The following is a 14,732-nucleotide window of genomic DNA, read 5'->3' as shown; positions in this document are numbered from 1 at the left end:
TCTGTTGTACAACCAACTGTAATCCACCACAAGCGACAACTTGTAACCATGGTACTGCTTGCAAAGTTTAATGAATCACTTTAAAACAGGTCTTAACATAATGAACGGAACTGTAAAAAAGAAAAACTCTGCAAATGTCCCAAGCGTTCACATAACCACTTACAGAGCTCAAGTTTGTTAAATATATTATGTATTTATAGTATAGTCATGACTTCTGTACAGAGGGATCAGGCTAAAAATCATAAGTTTATTAGTTTACCAATACAGGCCACTGTGGAAATGTTCACATCGTACAGTAAAGTCTTGTGTCTGTTCAAGGCTTAAAGGAACATGTTACATGCTTTGGCTGGAAATCTCTCGCAGTAATGAATAAGTCTGAATATAAACGTACATAACTTCATGTGCTTGAAATCCTCCATGTTTTGAGACCTGGCTTCACATTTTTTCAGTTTTTTTTGCAATAGTGGCAAAACATGGGCATGAGAGAGAGAGATCGAAGGTTGCAAACACAGGAGAAGTTTGGCAGGAACCAACTAAGGCTGCAACGCTACAAGTACTGCAGCCTAAAATGGGAAAGCAAAGGAACGTCCTTAAGGGCTTACTGTACAGGCAGGAAAAGAGAAAAGAGGAAGAAAGTCGAGGACGAAGGGAAGTAATGGAAGCCTGATTGCTATGCTTGGTACAGGAATTACTTTTAAAAAGGTGGGAGGAGAAAATAAATGAAATCAACAACCCATTCACCTTTTCTTCTTTACAATAATCAGTTTGTCTCACGCTTTGCACTCACTCATTGACAATGGCACATTGTACTGTCTCACACTCATGAACACTAAGCATCTTTGTTCAAGCAAAAAGATTAGTCAACGCCCTCGTTTTCAACTCAAAGGTAAACAAGGGTAATGGACCCACAGAATATTTATGGCAAAAAGCAAGAGCACAATAATATATTTCAGATGGATGTAAACAACGACTGTTCAAATAAACCAGGAAGCACTATCAGAACTAGCCCAGTTCCAGATCTGTTTGTGCATTCTTGGCAAAGACCACAAAAACAGATTTGGGACTAGGCTATAGAAGAACCAGATGGCGTTAATCTCTGCACTTTCTTTCACAGTACTCCTTTTAACACTTGATCCTAGATCTGATTATGCTTTAAATCAACTGCTAGTTAAAGGAGTTGGTCAAAGCATATACAGGTCTGGGATCAGGCTACTTTCATTCTTCGGTGCACACAATGAATGGAAACACTGACCCCTGGTGGCCATACAGAGAACCTCCCTGTGTTAATAAATAAACTCAGCAAAAAAAGAAACGTCCCTTTTTCAGAACCCTGTCTTTTAAAGATAATTCGCAAAAATCGAAATAACTTCACAGATCTTCATTGTAAAGGGTTTAAACACCGTTTCCCATGCTTATTAAATGAACATGCGCACCTGTGGAACGGTCGTTAAGACACTAACAGCTAACAGACGGTAGGCAATTAAGGTCACAGTTATGAAAACTTAGGACACTAAAGAGGCCTTTCTACTGACTCTGAAAAACACCAAAGATGCCCAGGGTCCCTGCTCATCTGCGTGAACGTGCCTTAGGCATGCTGCAAGGAGGCATGAGGACTGCAGATGTGGCCAGGGCAATACATTGCAATGTCTGTACTGTGAGACCCCTAAGACAGCGTTACGGGGAGACAGGACGGACAGCTGATCATCCACAGTGGCAGACCACGTGTAACACCTGCACAGGATCAGTACATCCGAACATCACACCTGCGGGACAGGTACAGGATGGCAACAACTGCCCGAGTTACACCAGGAACACACAATCCCTCCATCAGTGCTCAGACTGTCGGCTTCTAGGCCTGTTGTAAGGCAGGGCCTAACCAGACATCACCGGCAACAACGTCGCCTATGGGCACAAACCCACCGTTGCTGGACCAGACAGGACTGGCAAAAAGTACTCTTCACTGACGAGTTGCGGTTTTGTCTCACCCAGGGGTGATGGTCGGATTCTCGTTTATCGTCGAAGGAATGAGCGTTACACCGAGGCCTGTACTCTGGAGCAGGATCGTTTGGAGTTGGAGGGTCCGTCATGGTCTGGGGCGGTGTGTCACAGCATCATCGGACTGAGCTTGTTGTCATTGCAGGCAATCTCAACGCTGTGCGTTACAGGGAAGACATTCTCCTCCCTCATGTGGTACCCTTCCTGCAGGCTCATCCTGACATGACCCTCCAGCATGACAATGCCACCAGCCACACTGCTCATTCTGTGCGTGATTTCCTGCAAGACAGGAATGTCAGTGTTCTGCCATGGCCAGCGACGAGCCCGGATCTCAATTCCATTGAGCACATCTGGGACCTGTTGGATCGGAGGGTGAGGGCTAGGGCCATTTCCCACAGAAATGTCCGGGAACTTGCAGGTGCCTTGGTGGAAGAGTGGGGTAACATCTCACAAGAAATAGCAAATCTGGTGCAGTTCATGAGGAGATGCACTGCAATACTTAATGCAGCTGGTGGCCACACCAGATACTGACTGTAACTTTTGACCCCCCCCCCCCTTTGTTCAGGGACACATTGTCACATGTCTGTGGAACTTATTCAGTTTGTCTCAGTTGTTGAATCTTGTTATGTTCATACAAATATTTACACATGTTAAGTTGCTGAAAATAAAACGCAGTTGACAGTGAGGACGTTTCTTTTTTTTGCTGAGTTTAGTACACTGACAATTTTTACCCAGTTCAAGCAAGTATAAACAAACCAGCAATAATTTAAAGAAATATAAAAGTAATATCACAAAGTACAAGAGGCCATATTGTCAAAAGTGCATCATTCACCCTTTAAACTGGGAAAATTAAAGAGAACGAGACAGCACTCCGATCTTGGGGACAAACAGTGACACTCCATCGTGCTCAAGGCAAAAGGGCAAGAACAAAACCAAATCAAGTATAAGCTTATCAAAACCTTCTGCATCCACACTCAATCTCTGTCTACAAACTTCTATCAATCTCCATCACCGAACAAACAAGCAGTTGAGAGTAACACTGGAATACAGTGGCTGAAGCTGTGTAACGTCATCATTCAACTTGTGGGCTGTTGCCATCGTCAAAGCAGATCTGAGATCAGTTATTTTGTTCTATTTATTATTCATTTTTCCTACCTCCGAATGGTTAAATTGAGCACAAGTCCAGGGAAAACTGACCCCAGATCTGATGTTATACGACTAACCTCTGAACACTGGAATGGGGGTGAATGTAGTGGGTATCAGGCCGGGGTAACAAGCAGCTCTGTACATAGGCTCTGATAATATATTAATAAGAAGAACAATTCAAGTAAGGCAACATGTTGAGATAAGACTCATTTAGTGATGGAATGGATCGCGTTTTTACTCATGTCATGTGCACTGTTGTGGCTCCGCCTCTAGTAGTAGCCTAATGAGCGAGCAGAAGAGAGGATTGTGGGATAGCTCTGGAGGACCATTCTGAACGACCAGCCTTTAAGTGACTCAAAGGTCAATGAAAGCTGCAAGGAAAAAGGTCACTACCTGGAAGATGGAGAAGGTTAAGACAACGTAATAATTCTGTGGAGAAGCGTTAAAAAATAAACATTAAATTGGACCAGCGCCAGAACGAAAATTAATGGAAGTTAATGTTTAGCAGTACAGAAATTTCGGCATTATAGTGGAAAATAAACACAATCGTAGTGGATTTCAGCTAACTACTCAACAAACATGTTTCTGTCATTCTATTCATTTAAACGTTTATTTATTTTTTCAAATTATCTACAGCCACTGGTCACGTTTTCAATGCTAATCCTGTAGAATCAGAAACTGTGCTGGTCCAATGAATGTGTTTTTCGAAACACTGTCTTACACTGTATATTTTCAACCTAGCCTTGATCCCTTGAAGAAAAAAAAATGTCAAGTTGAGTCTTAAGACCGAAATGGGTGATATAACAAAAAAAAAAAGTCTGTACAGTGTCAGAAAGTTATCAAGTCTTAGAATGGAAACGTTCTACAGTCAAAGATATTAAAGAGCTCATTTGACCTTACCTAGAGGAAACAGACTGTCCTTCATATAGTTACGTGTCACTGCACTCCTCTATTCTAGAGCCAGCGATGTACCGTAGGGCCTAGTAGTGTATATAACATCCAGAAGTGGTGATTAGTATGTAAACTTGTCACTCAAGTGTTTCTGCAACGACATGTTTTGGTGCGAGCGATTGGCGAGGAAAGCAGCAAGGACATAGCAGAGTGAAGCGGTTGTAGGTGGGCAGTTAATAACATTCAGATAGTGTGTGTCTCTAAAGCGAGAAAGAACAAGAGGAGCAGGGCAAAAAAGCAAAACACCCAGTAACATCTACTTTAAAAAGAAACTCAATACGTAAGCATGTCAAAAGGTGCCCAGCCCTGCCGAGATTGTCTGTTGATTGGAGTGCAGGGTGGTAACGGGGCACAGGAGCAGTGCTAAGGGTGCCCGCCAGGGTCAAAGGAGCCAGGCATACTGGGAAACGTAGTTCAGAGAAAACCCAGCTTAGAGAATCAATCCGGGTTGCACTTTTTAACCCTGCAGATTCCAGGACGCCATGGCTACTGTCTCCAATTAGTTTTTTAGATCCAATTGTCACAACGGCGTAACATTTTAATTTGTGGAGCCAATTCGCAAAGAATGTCTCTCTTCAGGTAATTCCACTTCCCCTTACAGCAGCTATAGACGATGCAAGTCAATGGCACCTTTTTTTAAATCAAACCAGCTTCTCTGCATCTCTCCTTCCTCCTCCCTAGTCCGTCAGGGCCCACGAGGGGCAGACGTGTGGCGCTGCCTTACAGTCGAGGCTCTCGCTCCTTGTCTGTGTGTCCATGAGAGCTCAGAACGTCCAATATGGGGGAGGGCGCTTATGGTCCGTGGCTTAGATCTCCATAAGACACTCCCACTCCTCTCCCTTCACATCTGGCCACTGTCTGGACTCTGGACACTGAAGGAAAGTGCATACACCAAGTTAGCTTCTAGTGGTCTGAGGGAGGGGAGGGGGGGGGGGGGGGAGGGGGGCAAGAGTGCACTAGATAGATGGCCGAGGGGCAGGAGCACTGGGCAGCAGCTGGGCAAGGGGGATCAGAGGGTACAGGGGCTATTTGGGAGATCATTGGGGGCACAGTGCAGCTCTTGGAGGGTGGGCTGAGGATTGAGGTGGTGGTGGGCGTTGGGGGAGTCACTAGTCACTTACTTGTCCTCTACGTGGTCAGGGATGGAGGTGGCGGCCAGGGCGGCCCGGTACTGCAGCAGCACGCAGCGCACACTTTTCACAAAGCCCTTGGAGAGAGGAAAGAGGGGGAAGCCAATGTCTGGGTACCCGCTCCGCTCGGGCAGGAAGCTCCGGTAGCTCTTCCTGCGCTTCTTTGGTCGCACCGCCGGCTGGCTACCGCCCGCAGAGTCCGAGGAGGCTCCCCTAACCGACCCGGAGACCACCACGCTCGCCCCGGCCACCTCACTGGCCGAGACGGCGCCGTCGCAGTCCAAGTTCCGGCTGAGCTCCTGCTGGGAGGCGGCGGTGGTGGAAAAGCTTAGGCCAGAGTCCTCCAGCTCTTCATCCCCGGTGCCCTGGTGCTTGTTGGGGGTACTGTGGGCCAGAAGATCCAAGGGGAGCGTCTCGTCTAGAGGACCCACTGAGGGAGGCCTGTCCCGGGATGGTCTTGGTGGAGGGCCCCTCTCGGCTAGCTCGTGGAGCTCCAGCCAGGCATCCAGGCGGTGCACCAGGCGCCAGCCGTTGGAGGTGAAGTGCTGCCGAATCTCCTGCTGGAACACCTGTTTGGAAACAGACAAAATAATTAATTATGTCTCAATCTCACCGTGATCTGAATCTCAAAGCGCTTCAAGAGCAAAAACAAACAAGCCATATATAATGACAGATTAACCGATAGAGGCCAAGTCTTTCCTCCGAAGACGGAGAGGGTCAGTTCATGGCTTGAGCGGTGGGAGCTGGTCAGAGGATGGTAGATGGTGATGAGGGTATTTTAGCCACTGGACTTCTCCTCTTCCACTCAGTGTAACACCCACTAGGATGATGCCTCAGCAGCTCTGGACGCCAACAGCTCACCACACCGAGTTAAGAATAGTAGCCAGTCGCCTCACCACCAGACCTCTGCCTCAGCACTGCTGTATGACTCCATCTCCCATTCCTATTGAGTGTCAGGCAACTCCTCAAACTATGTTCAAAAGATTATGAACTGGCAGCCAGGTGAAACAAAAAAGCTGGTAGCCTACTGTGTCCAGATGCATTTCAAACAAAAACATTTCGCCAGCTAGCAAGCCAAAAAGAGTTAACCTGTCAGTCAATCTGCAAATCCGTGGCTCAAAAACACATGATATGCAATAAAAACTCATTATCAAAAACGTTAGTAAAAAACACAAATATGTACAATATTTACAGACCTCTACCACGACAACCACCCAACTATAACTATCCATCACCACCTGCCATTTGTCCCCGACTTATCCAGTAATAAGATAATGGACAAACGTTTTCAGAAAATTGAAATGCGTCTTTAGCACTGACTTACTGATAGTTGCTCTACAAATTTCACCTGTATATAACTGTACATTTTTGGGGGGGATCTTTAACTGTGTTCGTATTCACACAAATACAATCAAATCATATAAAATCTACACAAAACAGATCGATTCTAGACAAATCAAATCAGATGAAATTGGATCCCGACCTCTATGGGAGTCCGCAGCAGCTGGGTCATGGACTGCACCATCTTGATGAGGGCCATCTCGTTGTAGCAGCGACTGTTCTCATAGCCCTCCTGCAGGCCCCGGTCACTGTCGAAACCTGCCTCATTGTAGTAGGGCTCGTTGACCAGGATCAGGCCTGGGAGAGACACACACACAGCATACTCTTTAGATTCTACCAGTCCCACAATTAAGCATTGAAGGCCCAGTGCAGTCAAAAAAATGATTGTCCTGCATTTTATATACACAGACTATACAAATTTCCATGACAGACTGACCAGGTGAAAGCTATGATGCCTTATTGAGGTCACTAGTTAAATCCACTTCAAATCAGTGTAGATGAAGGGGAGGAGACAGGTTAAAGAAGGAATTTTAAGCCTTGACACATGGATTGTGTATGTGTGCCATTCAGAGAGTGACTGGGCAAGAAAAACAATTGAAGTGCCTTTGAACAGGGTATGGTAGTAGGTGCCAGGCGTACCGGTAAATCAGTTAATAGACCAATAAGAGAATTCCAAACCTCTGCCAATAACAGCTAGTTTCCCCCTCCCGACTCAGACCCCTTCCAGACAGTCCAAGCAAAAATCTTGCTTGAGAAATTGCTCTTTGCTAAGAAGCCATTTGTTTCTTTTTGACCATTTTAATTGAACACAATCACAGTAAGGTACTTAATTGTTACCAAGAAATGATTTGATATTGAGCTAAATTGGATCATTAAGTTACAAAGGACCCAAATACCTTAGAAATCAAAGACATTCCCACATTAACCCTTTATTCTAGTGTACGGAAAGATTCAAACACTTTTGTTAACCACAAACACCTTCATGACAATTGAAATGTATTCAGCCTTTTCTGGATTAACCTGTATAAGCCTATTAGCCTAGTTTTCGATAGCAACAAATCCTATAATTGTCTCCAACATCCTGAGGTGAATATTGCTGATGGGAAGTCGAGGCAGTTTAACCACGACAGTCTTGTCAGAGGGTGATGGTGTGTGACACTCACTGTAGCCGAAGCAGACATGAGCAAATGAACGGCATGAATAAAACATACACTTCTGCTGCAGGGAACACAAATGGGGGGGGGGGGGGGGGGGTGACCTGGTGAAGAATCAAATCTGTGCGCGTGACTTTAAGAGTAGATCTAGTTAGGTCAGTTTAGACTCGCCTTGGATGGAGATGAGCACTTGCAGCAGGCTAGACTTGCTGGTCCACCTCTCTGTACCCTGAGGATTGATAAACAGGGAAGACTGTGTGAGGCACATTTTATACAAACAGATTACAATGTTCAAAATAACATTAAAAAAAAGTCAAAAGGGGAAGGTAATGGATGGTCGGAGAACAGTCAAAGGGAAGGTAATGGGTGGTCGGAGAACAGTCAAAGGGAAGGTAATGGGTGGTCGGAGAACAGTCAAAGGGAAGGTAATGGGTGGTCGAAGAACAGTCAAAGGGACAGTAATGGGTGGTCTAAGTATTTGACCTAGATACTGTAGTTTGTGTGTATGTACTGGTATTGACCTTGTCTATTAATGATCTGTATTAAGTCATGTTTCATGTTTTGTGTGGGCCCCAGGAATCCTAATAAAATACAGAGTATCACACTTTTTTAGGGAGGGATAAAGGTCTACTTTCACCTTGCCGATCCAGGTGCCCAGCAGGCTGACGCAGACCTTGCCGTTGTCGTAGAGGTTGGGGTTGAGGCGCCCGCTGCACTGTGACAGGTAGCGGAAGAGGGGCGGCACTGACGGGTAAATGTTTGGCAGCTGGATGTCGAAGAGGAACAGGCCGTCCTCGTAAGGGGTGCGTGTGGGCCCTTTGATCAGAGCCGAGAACAGGTCCTATGAAGAGAGAGGGACAGGGTGAAGAAAGAGAGGAATGGAGAGCCACTTAAATGTCAATGAGAGTAGCACATGTTCACTATCATCAGAATTATCACTTATCTTCAAAAATAACAGCATGAAGAGGTTTTCAAATCAAGTGCTTAATGAGTGCAGAGAAACTGGCAGCTCAAAACCGGAGTCACTTTAGCCACTGAAGAGTGGTCTGATGCAATTTAATACTTGACTGTAATCGACAACATTCGGATCACTTCCAAACGGCTCTCTTCTCAGGTGTCTGTTAGCGTACCATGCGGTCCTCGAAGGTTTTGACCATGATGCCGTCGGGCAGCGAGGTGGCCAGCAGAGCCATCTCCTTCCTCACGGTGCTGAAAAACTTCTTGGCCTCGGCCGGCTGGAACTCCATCTTCTTAAAGGTGTGGGTGTCTGGCAGGAGTCAGATAAACGTTTTGGTATTCCAACAAGGCATTTAGTGAGTATTTGAAAAGGCCATCTGAAGTAATGGACCAGTGCATTTAAATGAACAGGGCATTTTTGGGGCTATTTAAGTCATGGGGTGTATTCTTCTCCCAGTACTACTAGTTTAGTGGATGTCTCAGTAACAAAGACTCAAACAATGACAAGCTAAAAGCGCAGTATTGCGTCCTCACCTGGTGACCACTCCAGCACAGAGAACACCTCTCCCTTGGCGCTGGTGAAGGTGACGCCGGGCTTGCCACCACTCTGTTGGCACAGGACAGGCGTATCACTGGGCCACTCTGGTGCCGCGCCTGGCGTCTTCGCCACCTCCTCCTGGGGCCTTTCTTCACCCCCTCTTTCTCCTCCTTCCGCACTCCCACCTCCTCCTGCGCTGCCTCCACCGGCCTCCACCACTGCCTCCATCCGCTCCTCCTCCACGATGGCCACATTGTCTAGGGTCTTTCTCAGGTTCTCCTGTAGCTTCTTGATATCATCCAGGAAGCGCTTCTCCTTGGTGGGTTTCTCTGGCGTGACGGCAGTGGCGATGTTGGCGTTAGTCCCGTTGGCGGAGGGCGCGGCACCGGACGTGGGCGAGGTAGGCGAGCCGCCCGTCCATAGCTGCTCCACGGTCATGTTCTTCAGGCTCTCCAGGATCTTCAGGGCCTCCTTGAGCTCACGGAAGCCCCGCGGCGTGCCCTCTTTCCCGGGGAGCTTCTCTGCAGCATCACCCCCTCCTGCTCCAGGGGTGGTTCCTCCAGCACCGGCGCCTGGGCTGGCTATAGCCCCAGCTCCCTCCTGGTCCTCTGTGGCGTTAGGGGGCTTGGTGGGGGTGGTGGCCCCTGCTTTGCCGCCCTCCTCGGGGGGGGTGATGAAGGGGCTGGGGCCGGTGGGGGCCGGGGTGGCGGTGTCCTCGTTGGCGGGGTGCTGGTCGTCCTCGTTGGTAGTCAGGCCGTTATCAGTCTCCCAGCTGTCGCTCTCGTCCTCCCACTCCTCCGTGGACAGGCCACTGCTGCTCTCCTCCACAGAGTCATAGTCAGTCTCCTCGATCTCAGACTCCACGTTGTACAGGTGCTAGATGGAAGGGGGGTTAGAGAACAAACTAAATCATCGCCGCGTTTATACGCACTCATTAATAATGACTAACTTTCATTAAGTGCTTTTTGTGTCAATATCAAATGTCGTTATAGAATAATACATTTTTAAAAGGGCAGCAAGCAAGTCACACAGCAGCATGCTATCTGCAACACAAATTCAGATTACACACAATTAGCATGAACACACAATTAGCATGAACAGAAACCTGAGCAGAAGGTACAGTAGTAGCACACGTCATTGGCATAGTGAACACAAGCCAACAAAAACTTAACAGAAACCAACAGAGCCACCGATTAGTGACCACTACAACCTTGCATGCGGACAGAAAGACTACAATTACCATGAGTACCTGTGGCAGGACGATGGTCATGGAGTTGTCAGCCCACACCACCTCCACCTTGCTGCTCACGTCCACTCTGAAGACCTGACCTACTGACGTCTGGGCAGATGATAAAAGATCGGTATGTGAAAATACTCTTTCTACACTATAGTACTATACTGGATGATATTTCCTTTCAGAGCAAGCTTTCAACAACTATGGTGGATCTGTAACCAGGACAAAGCACCTGTACAACGTGGACCGGCAAAGAAAACTCCAAGAGCCACGGGGAAAACTACTAACATGTCAACTGACAAAATGAATGACATTTTCGAACTTACATCGTTCTCACACTCTGTATTCCGCTCGTTCTCAGAGTTCCCTATCCTGATGACGATATCAGTGGTACGGAAGTGGAAGTCTGGGTGGTCGGCGATGTCGTACACACTAACATCCTCCTCTTCTCCTATGACCTAAACAAACAAAACCATCACCCATTAGACTGATATCATTCAGCTCAAATGACACTACAAGCCACCCTATATAGTGCACTATTTTTGACCAGAGCAATAGGACCATGGGGCAATTTCTTTGGCCCAAGGTAGTGCCCTACATGTGGAATAGGTTAACGTGGAATAGAGTAATTTCAGACTGGCCCAAATTCAATTTCTATAGAGCTATGGAATATAAAAAAAGGTTGTTGTTCCCCCGGGTGACCCGAGCCGACCCACAATGCCCAGCAGACTGACCTCCACGTTGTCGCTGGAGGCGTTGAGTTTGATCCACTTCACGGCACACGTCCTGCCCTTGTGGTCGCCCGACTGGATGACCCCGTACACGCCTGGGTCCGTAGGGGCTTGGGCTGTGTGACCACACACACACAGAGAGAGCTGAAGTTACATGTTGTGCCTCAGGTCAGAAAGTATCACCAAGGACACCATGTATGAAAGTCAACCTGATAAATGGCTCCCTCTTATTTCCTCCACAGTTACAGAACCAAAATAAACTCTATATTTAAACCATGTTAAATATAGACCACAGAGTAAACATGGTGGTACAGTCAAATAATGGCCTAAATATGAGCTAATCTAATAGCTGATTTACATTACAGGGCTGACCTGAGCCATACTGTGCTGGCTCTGATATTTTATTTTCTAGTCCAGCAATTAGTCAGTGTTTCCCCTATATTCATGTTTGGAAATAGTCGTTTTCCCCCCTGCGTAAACGACTAAAACCACATACAAAGTATGTAGAAAGGATACTGGTGCTATATACAGTATACATATCTTTTCAATATTTTATTACGTTACAGCCTTATTCTAAAATATTTTTCCCCCCTCATCGATCTACACACAATAGTCCATAATGACAAAGGAAAAACATGTTGAGAAATGTTAGCAAAAATGTTTCAAATAATTATGAAATGATAACATTTAGATAAGTATTCAGACCCTTTACTAAGTACTTTGTTGAAGTACCTTTGGCAGCGATTAAGACTTCGAGTCTTCTTGGGTTTGATGCTACAAGCTTGGCATTTGAGGAATTTCTCACATTCTTCTCCGCAGATCCTCTCAAGCGCTGTCAGGTTGGATGGGGAGTGCCACCTCACAGCTATGTCCAGGTCTCTCCAGAGATGTTCGATCGGGTCCAAGACCGGGCACTGGCTGGGCCACTCAAGGACATTCAGAGACTTGTCCCGAAGCCACTTCTGCGTTGTCTTGGCTGTGGGCTTAGGGTCGTTGTCTTGTTGGAAGGGGAACCTTCGCCCCAGTCTGAGGTCCTGAGCAGGTTTTCATCAAGGATCTCTCTGTACCCCGTTCATCTTTCTCTCAATCCTGACTAGTCTCCCAGTTCCTGCCGCTGAAAAACATTCCCACAACATGATGCTGCCACCACCATGCTTCACCATAGGGATGGTGCCAGGTTTCCTACAGATGTGACGCTTGGCATTCAGGCCAAAGAGTTCAATCTTGGTTTCATCAGACCAGTGAATCTTGTTTCTCATGGTCAAAGTCCTTTAGGTGCCTTTTGTTAAACTCCAAGTGGGCTGTCATGTGCCTTTTACTGAGGAGTGGCTTCCGTCTGGCCACTCTACCATAAAGGCCTGATTGGTGGTGTGCTCCAGAGATGGTTGTCCTTCAAGAAGGTTCTCCTATCTCCACAGAGGAACTCTGGAGCTCTGTCAGAGTGACCATCGTGTTCTTGGTCAACTCCCTGACCAAAGCACCTCTCCCCCGATTGCTCAGTTTGGGCGGGAGGCCAGCTCTAGGAAGTCTTGGTGGATCCAAACTTCAATGCTGCAGGCATTTTTTGGAATCCTTCCACAAATCTGTGCCTCGACAATCCTGTCTCTGAGCTATACGGACAATTCGATCGACCTCACGGCTTGGTTTTTGCTCTGACATGCACCGTCAACTGTGGGAGCTTATATAGACAGGTGTGTCCCTTTCCAAATCATATCCAATCAATTGAATTTCCCACAGGTGGAACTCCAAGTTGTAGAAATATCTCAAGGATGATCGATGGAAAAAGGATGCACCTGAGTCTCATGGCAAAGGGTCTGAATACTTATGTAAATAAGGTATCATTGATAAGGTATCATCATTCATTGACTACAGCTCAGCGTTCAACAGCATAGTACCCTCAAAGCTCATCACTAAGCTAAGGGCCCTGGGACTAAACACCTCCCTCTGCAACTGGATCCTGGACTTTCTGACGGGCCGCCCCCAGGTGGTGAGGGTAGGTAGTGGAGCAGGTTGAGAGCTTCAAGTTCCTTGGTGTCCACATCAACAACAAACTAGAATGGTCCAAACACACCAAGACAGTTGTGAAGAAGGCACGACAAAGCCTATTCCCCCTCAGGAAACTAAAAAGATTTGGCATGGGTCTGGAGATCCTCAAAAGGTTCTACAGCTGCACCATCGAGAGCATCCTGACTGGTTGGATCACTGCCTGGTACGGCAACTGCTCGGCCTCCGACCGCAAGGCACTACAGAGGGTAGTGCGTGCGGCCCAGTACATCACTGTGGCTAAGCTGCCTGCCATCCAGGACCTCTTCACCAGGCAGTGTCAGAGGAAGGCCCTAAAAATTGTCAAAGCCACCCAAGTCATAGACTGTTCTCTCTACTACCGCATGACAAGCAGTACCGGAGCGCCAAGTCTAGGACCAAAAGGCTTCTCAACAGCTTTACCCCCAAGCCATAAGACTCCTGAACAGGTAATCAAATGGCTACCCGGACTATTTGCATTGTGCCCGCCCCCACCCCCCCCCCAAACCCCTCTTTTACGTTACTGCTACTCTGTTTATCATATATGCTAAGTCACTATAACTATACACTCATGTACATACTACCTCAATTAGCCGGATTAACCGGTGCCTGTATATAGCCTCTCTGCTGTATATAGCCTCGCTACAGTATATAGCCTCGCTACTGTTCATTTTCACTGTATTTTTCACTATTGTTTTTATTTCTTTACTTATCTATTGTTCACCTATACCTTTTCTTTTACTTAAAATTTGCACTGTTGGTTAGAGCCTGTAAGTAAGCATGTCACTGTAATACCTGTTGTATTCGGCGCACGTGACGAATTAACTTTGATTTCTGTTTATCATTTAAATGCATTTGCAAAAATGTCTAAAAACCTGTTTTTGCTTTGTCATTATGGGGTATTGTGTGTAGATTGATGAGGATTTAAAAACATCTATTTTAGAATAATGCTATAAAGGTAACAAAATGTGGGGGAAAAGTCAAGGGGTCTGAATACGAGCGGGAAGTTCGCTAGCTACTTACGTCGTTTGTCGACAACAAAGTCTCCGGGGCAGAACTCGTGGTTGTCTAGGTGCTGGATGGGGATGAGGTCATTGGAGCGGATGAGGGTCTCCATACGGCCATCTTTCCAGAGGACGTCGGCCGAGGTCTTAGTGGACACAACCTCTACCGCCACCCTGACGGTTAAAAAACAGGGCGATATTAGAACTAGTGACTAACTAATACTGGAATTTGTGTCTTCACTTACAAGGCCTAACAATTTCACTAAGTTGTTTTGGTTAAGAGTGGAAAATGCCTGTAGGTTACACAACGGAAAGTTAAACTGCGGTGTGCAGCAAAGATATCGTGCGGTGCCGAATCTAATCTCCTCCGCCTTGCATCCTCTGTCACTGTCTCCCTCCAGCCATAATATCCATCTCATGTCGTGTCTTTTCTTTAAATCACTCTCTCCTCTACCTCAATTCAATCCCCCACTGGAATTCAGCCACTTTCCCCTTGCTCTGCCTCTTAACTTCAGTCACTACCTCCCCC

At 46.7% G+C, this 14,732-nt stretch overlaps 1 protein-coding gene across 3 annotated transcripts in view; it reads right to left on the bottom strand.

The window, feature by feature from the left end:
• Positions 1-227: 227 nt before the first annotated feature.
• The window catches only part of ube2o (ubiquitin-conjugating enzyme E2O), a 49,021-nt gene continuing 34,516 nt past the window's right edge, over positions 228-14,732 (bottom strand). The window contains exons 11-21 of one of the 3 annotated variants that reach the window (XM_071388910.1): positions 14,223-14,377; positions 11,181-11,293; positions 10,773-10,904; positions 10,453-10,551; positions 9,209-10,088; positions 8,848-8,984; positions 8,355-8,558; positions 7,889-7,946; positions 6,706-6,860; positions 5,214-5,791; positions 228-4,964 (exon numbers count right to left, since the gene is read on the bottom strand). In XM_071388910.1, the coding sequence (XP_071245011.1) occupies positions 4,934-4,964; positions 5,214-5,791; positions 6,706-6,860; positions 7,889-7,946; positions 8,355-8,558; positions 8,848-8,984; positions 9,209-10,088; positions 10,453-10,551; positions 10,773-10,904; positions 11,181-11,293; positions 14,223-14,377 (2,542 nt within the window). In that variant the 3' untranslated portion in view covers positions 228-4,933. Of the gene's footprint in view, positions 5,792-6,705; positions 6,861-7,888; positions 7,947-8,354; positions 8,559-8,847; positions 8,985-9,208; positions 10,089-10,452; positions 10,552-10,772; positions 10,905-11,180; positions 11,294-14,222; positions 14,378-14,732 lie in introns of all 3 variants that reach the window. The other 2 variants (XM_071388911.1, XM_071388912.1) reach the window with 2 other exon arrangements.

Source organism: Salvelinus alpinus, chromosome 2, assembly GCF_045679555.1.
Source record: "Salvelinus alpinus chromosome 2, SLU_Salpinus.1, whole genome shotgun sequence".
Lineage (NCBI taxonomy): Eukaryota > Metazoa > Chordata > Actinopteri > Salmoniformes > Salmonidae > Salvelinus > Salvelinus alpinus.
This window is presented reverse-complemented; position numbering and strand designations above follow the sequence as displayed.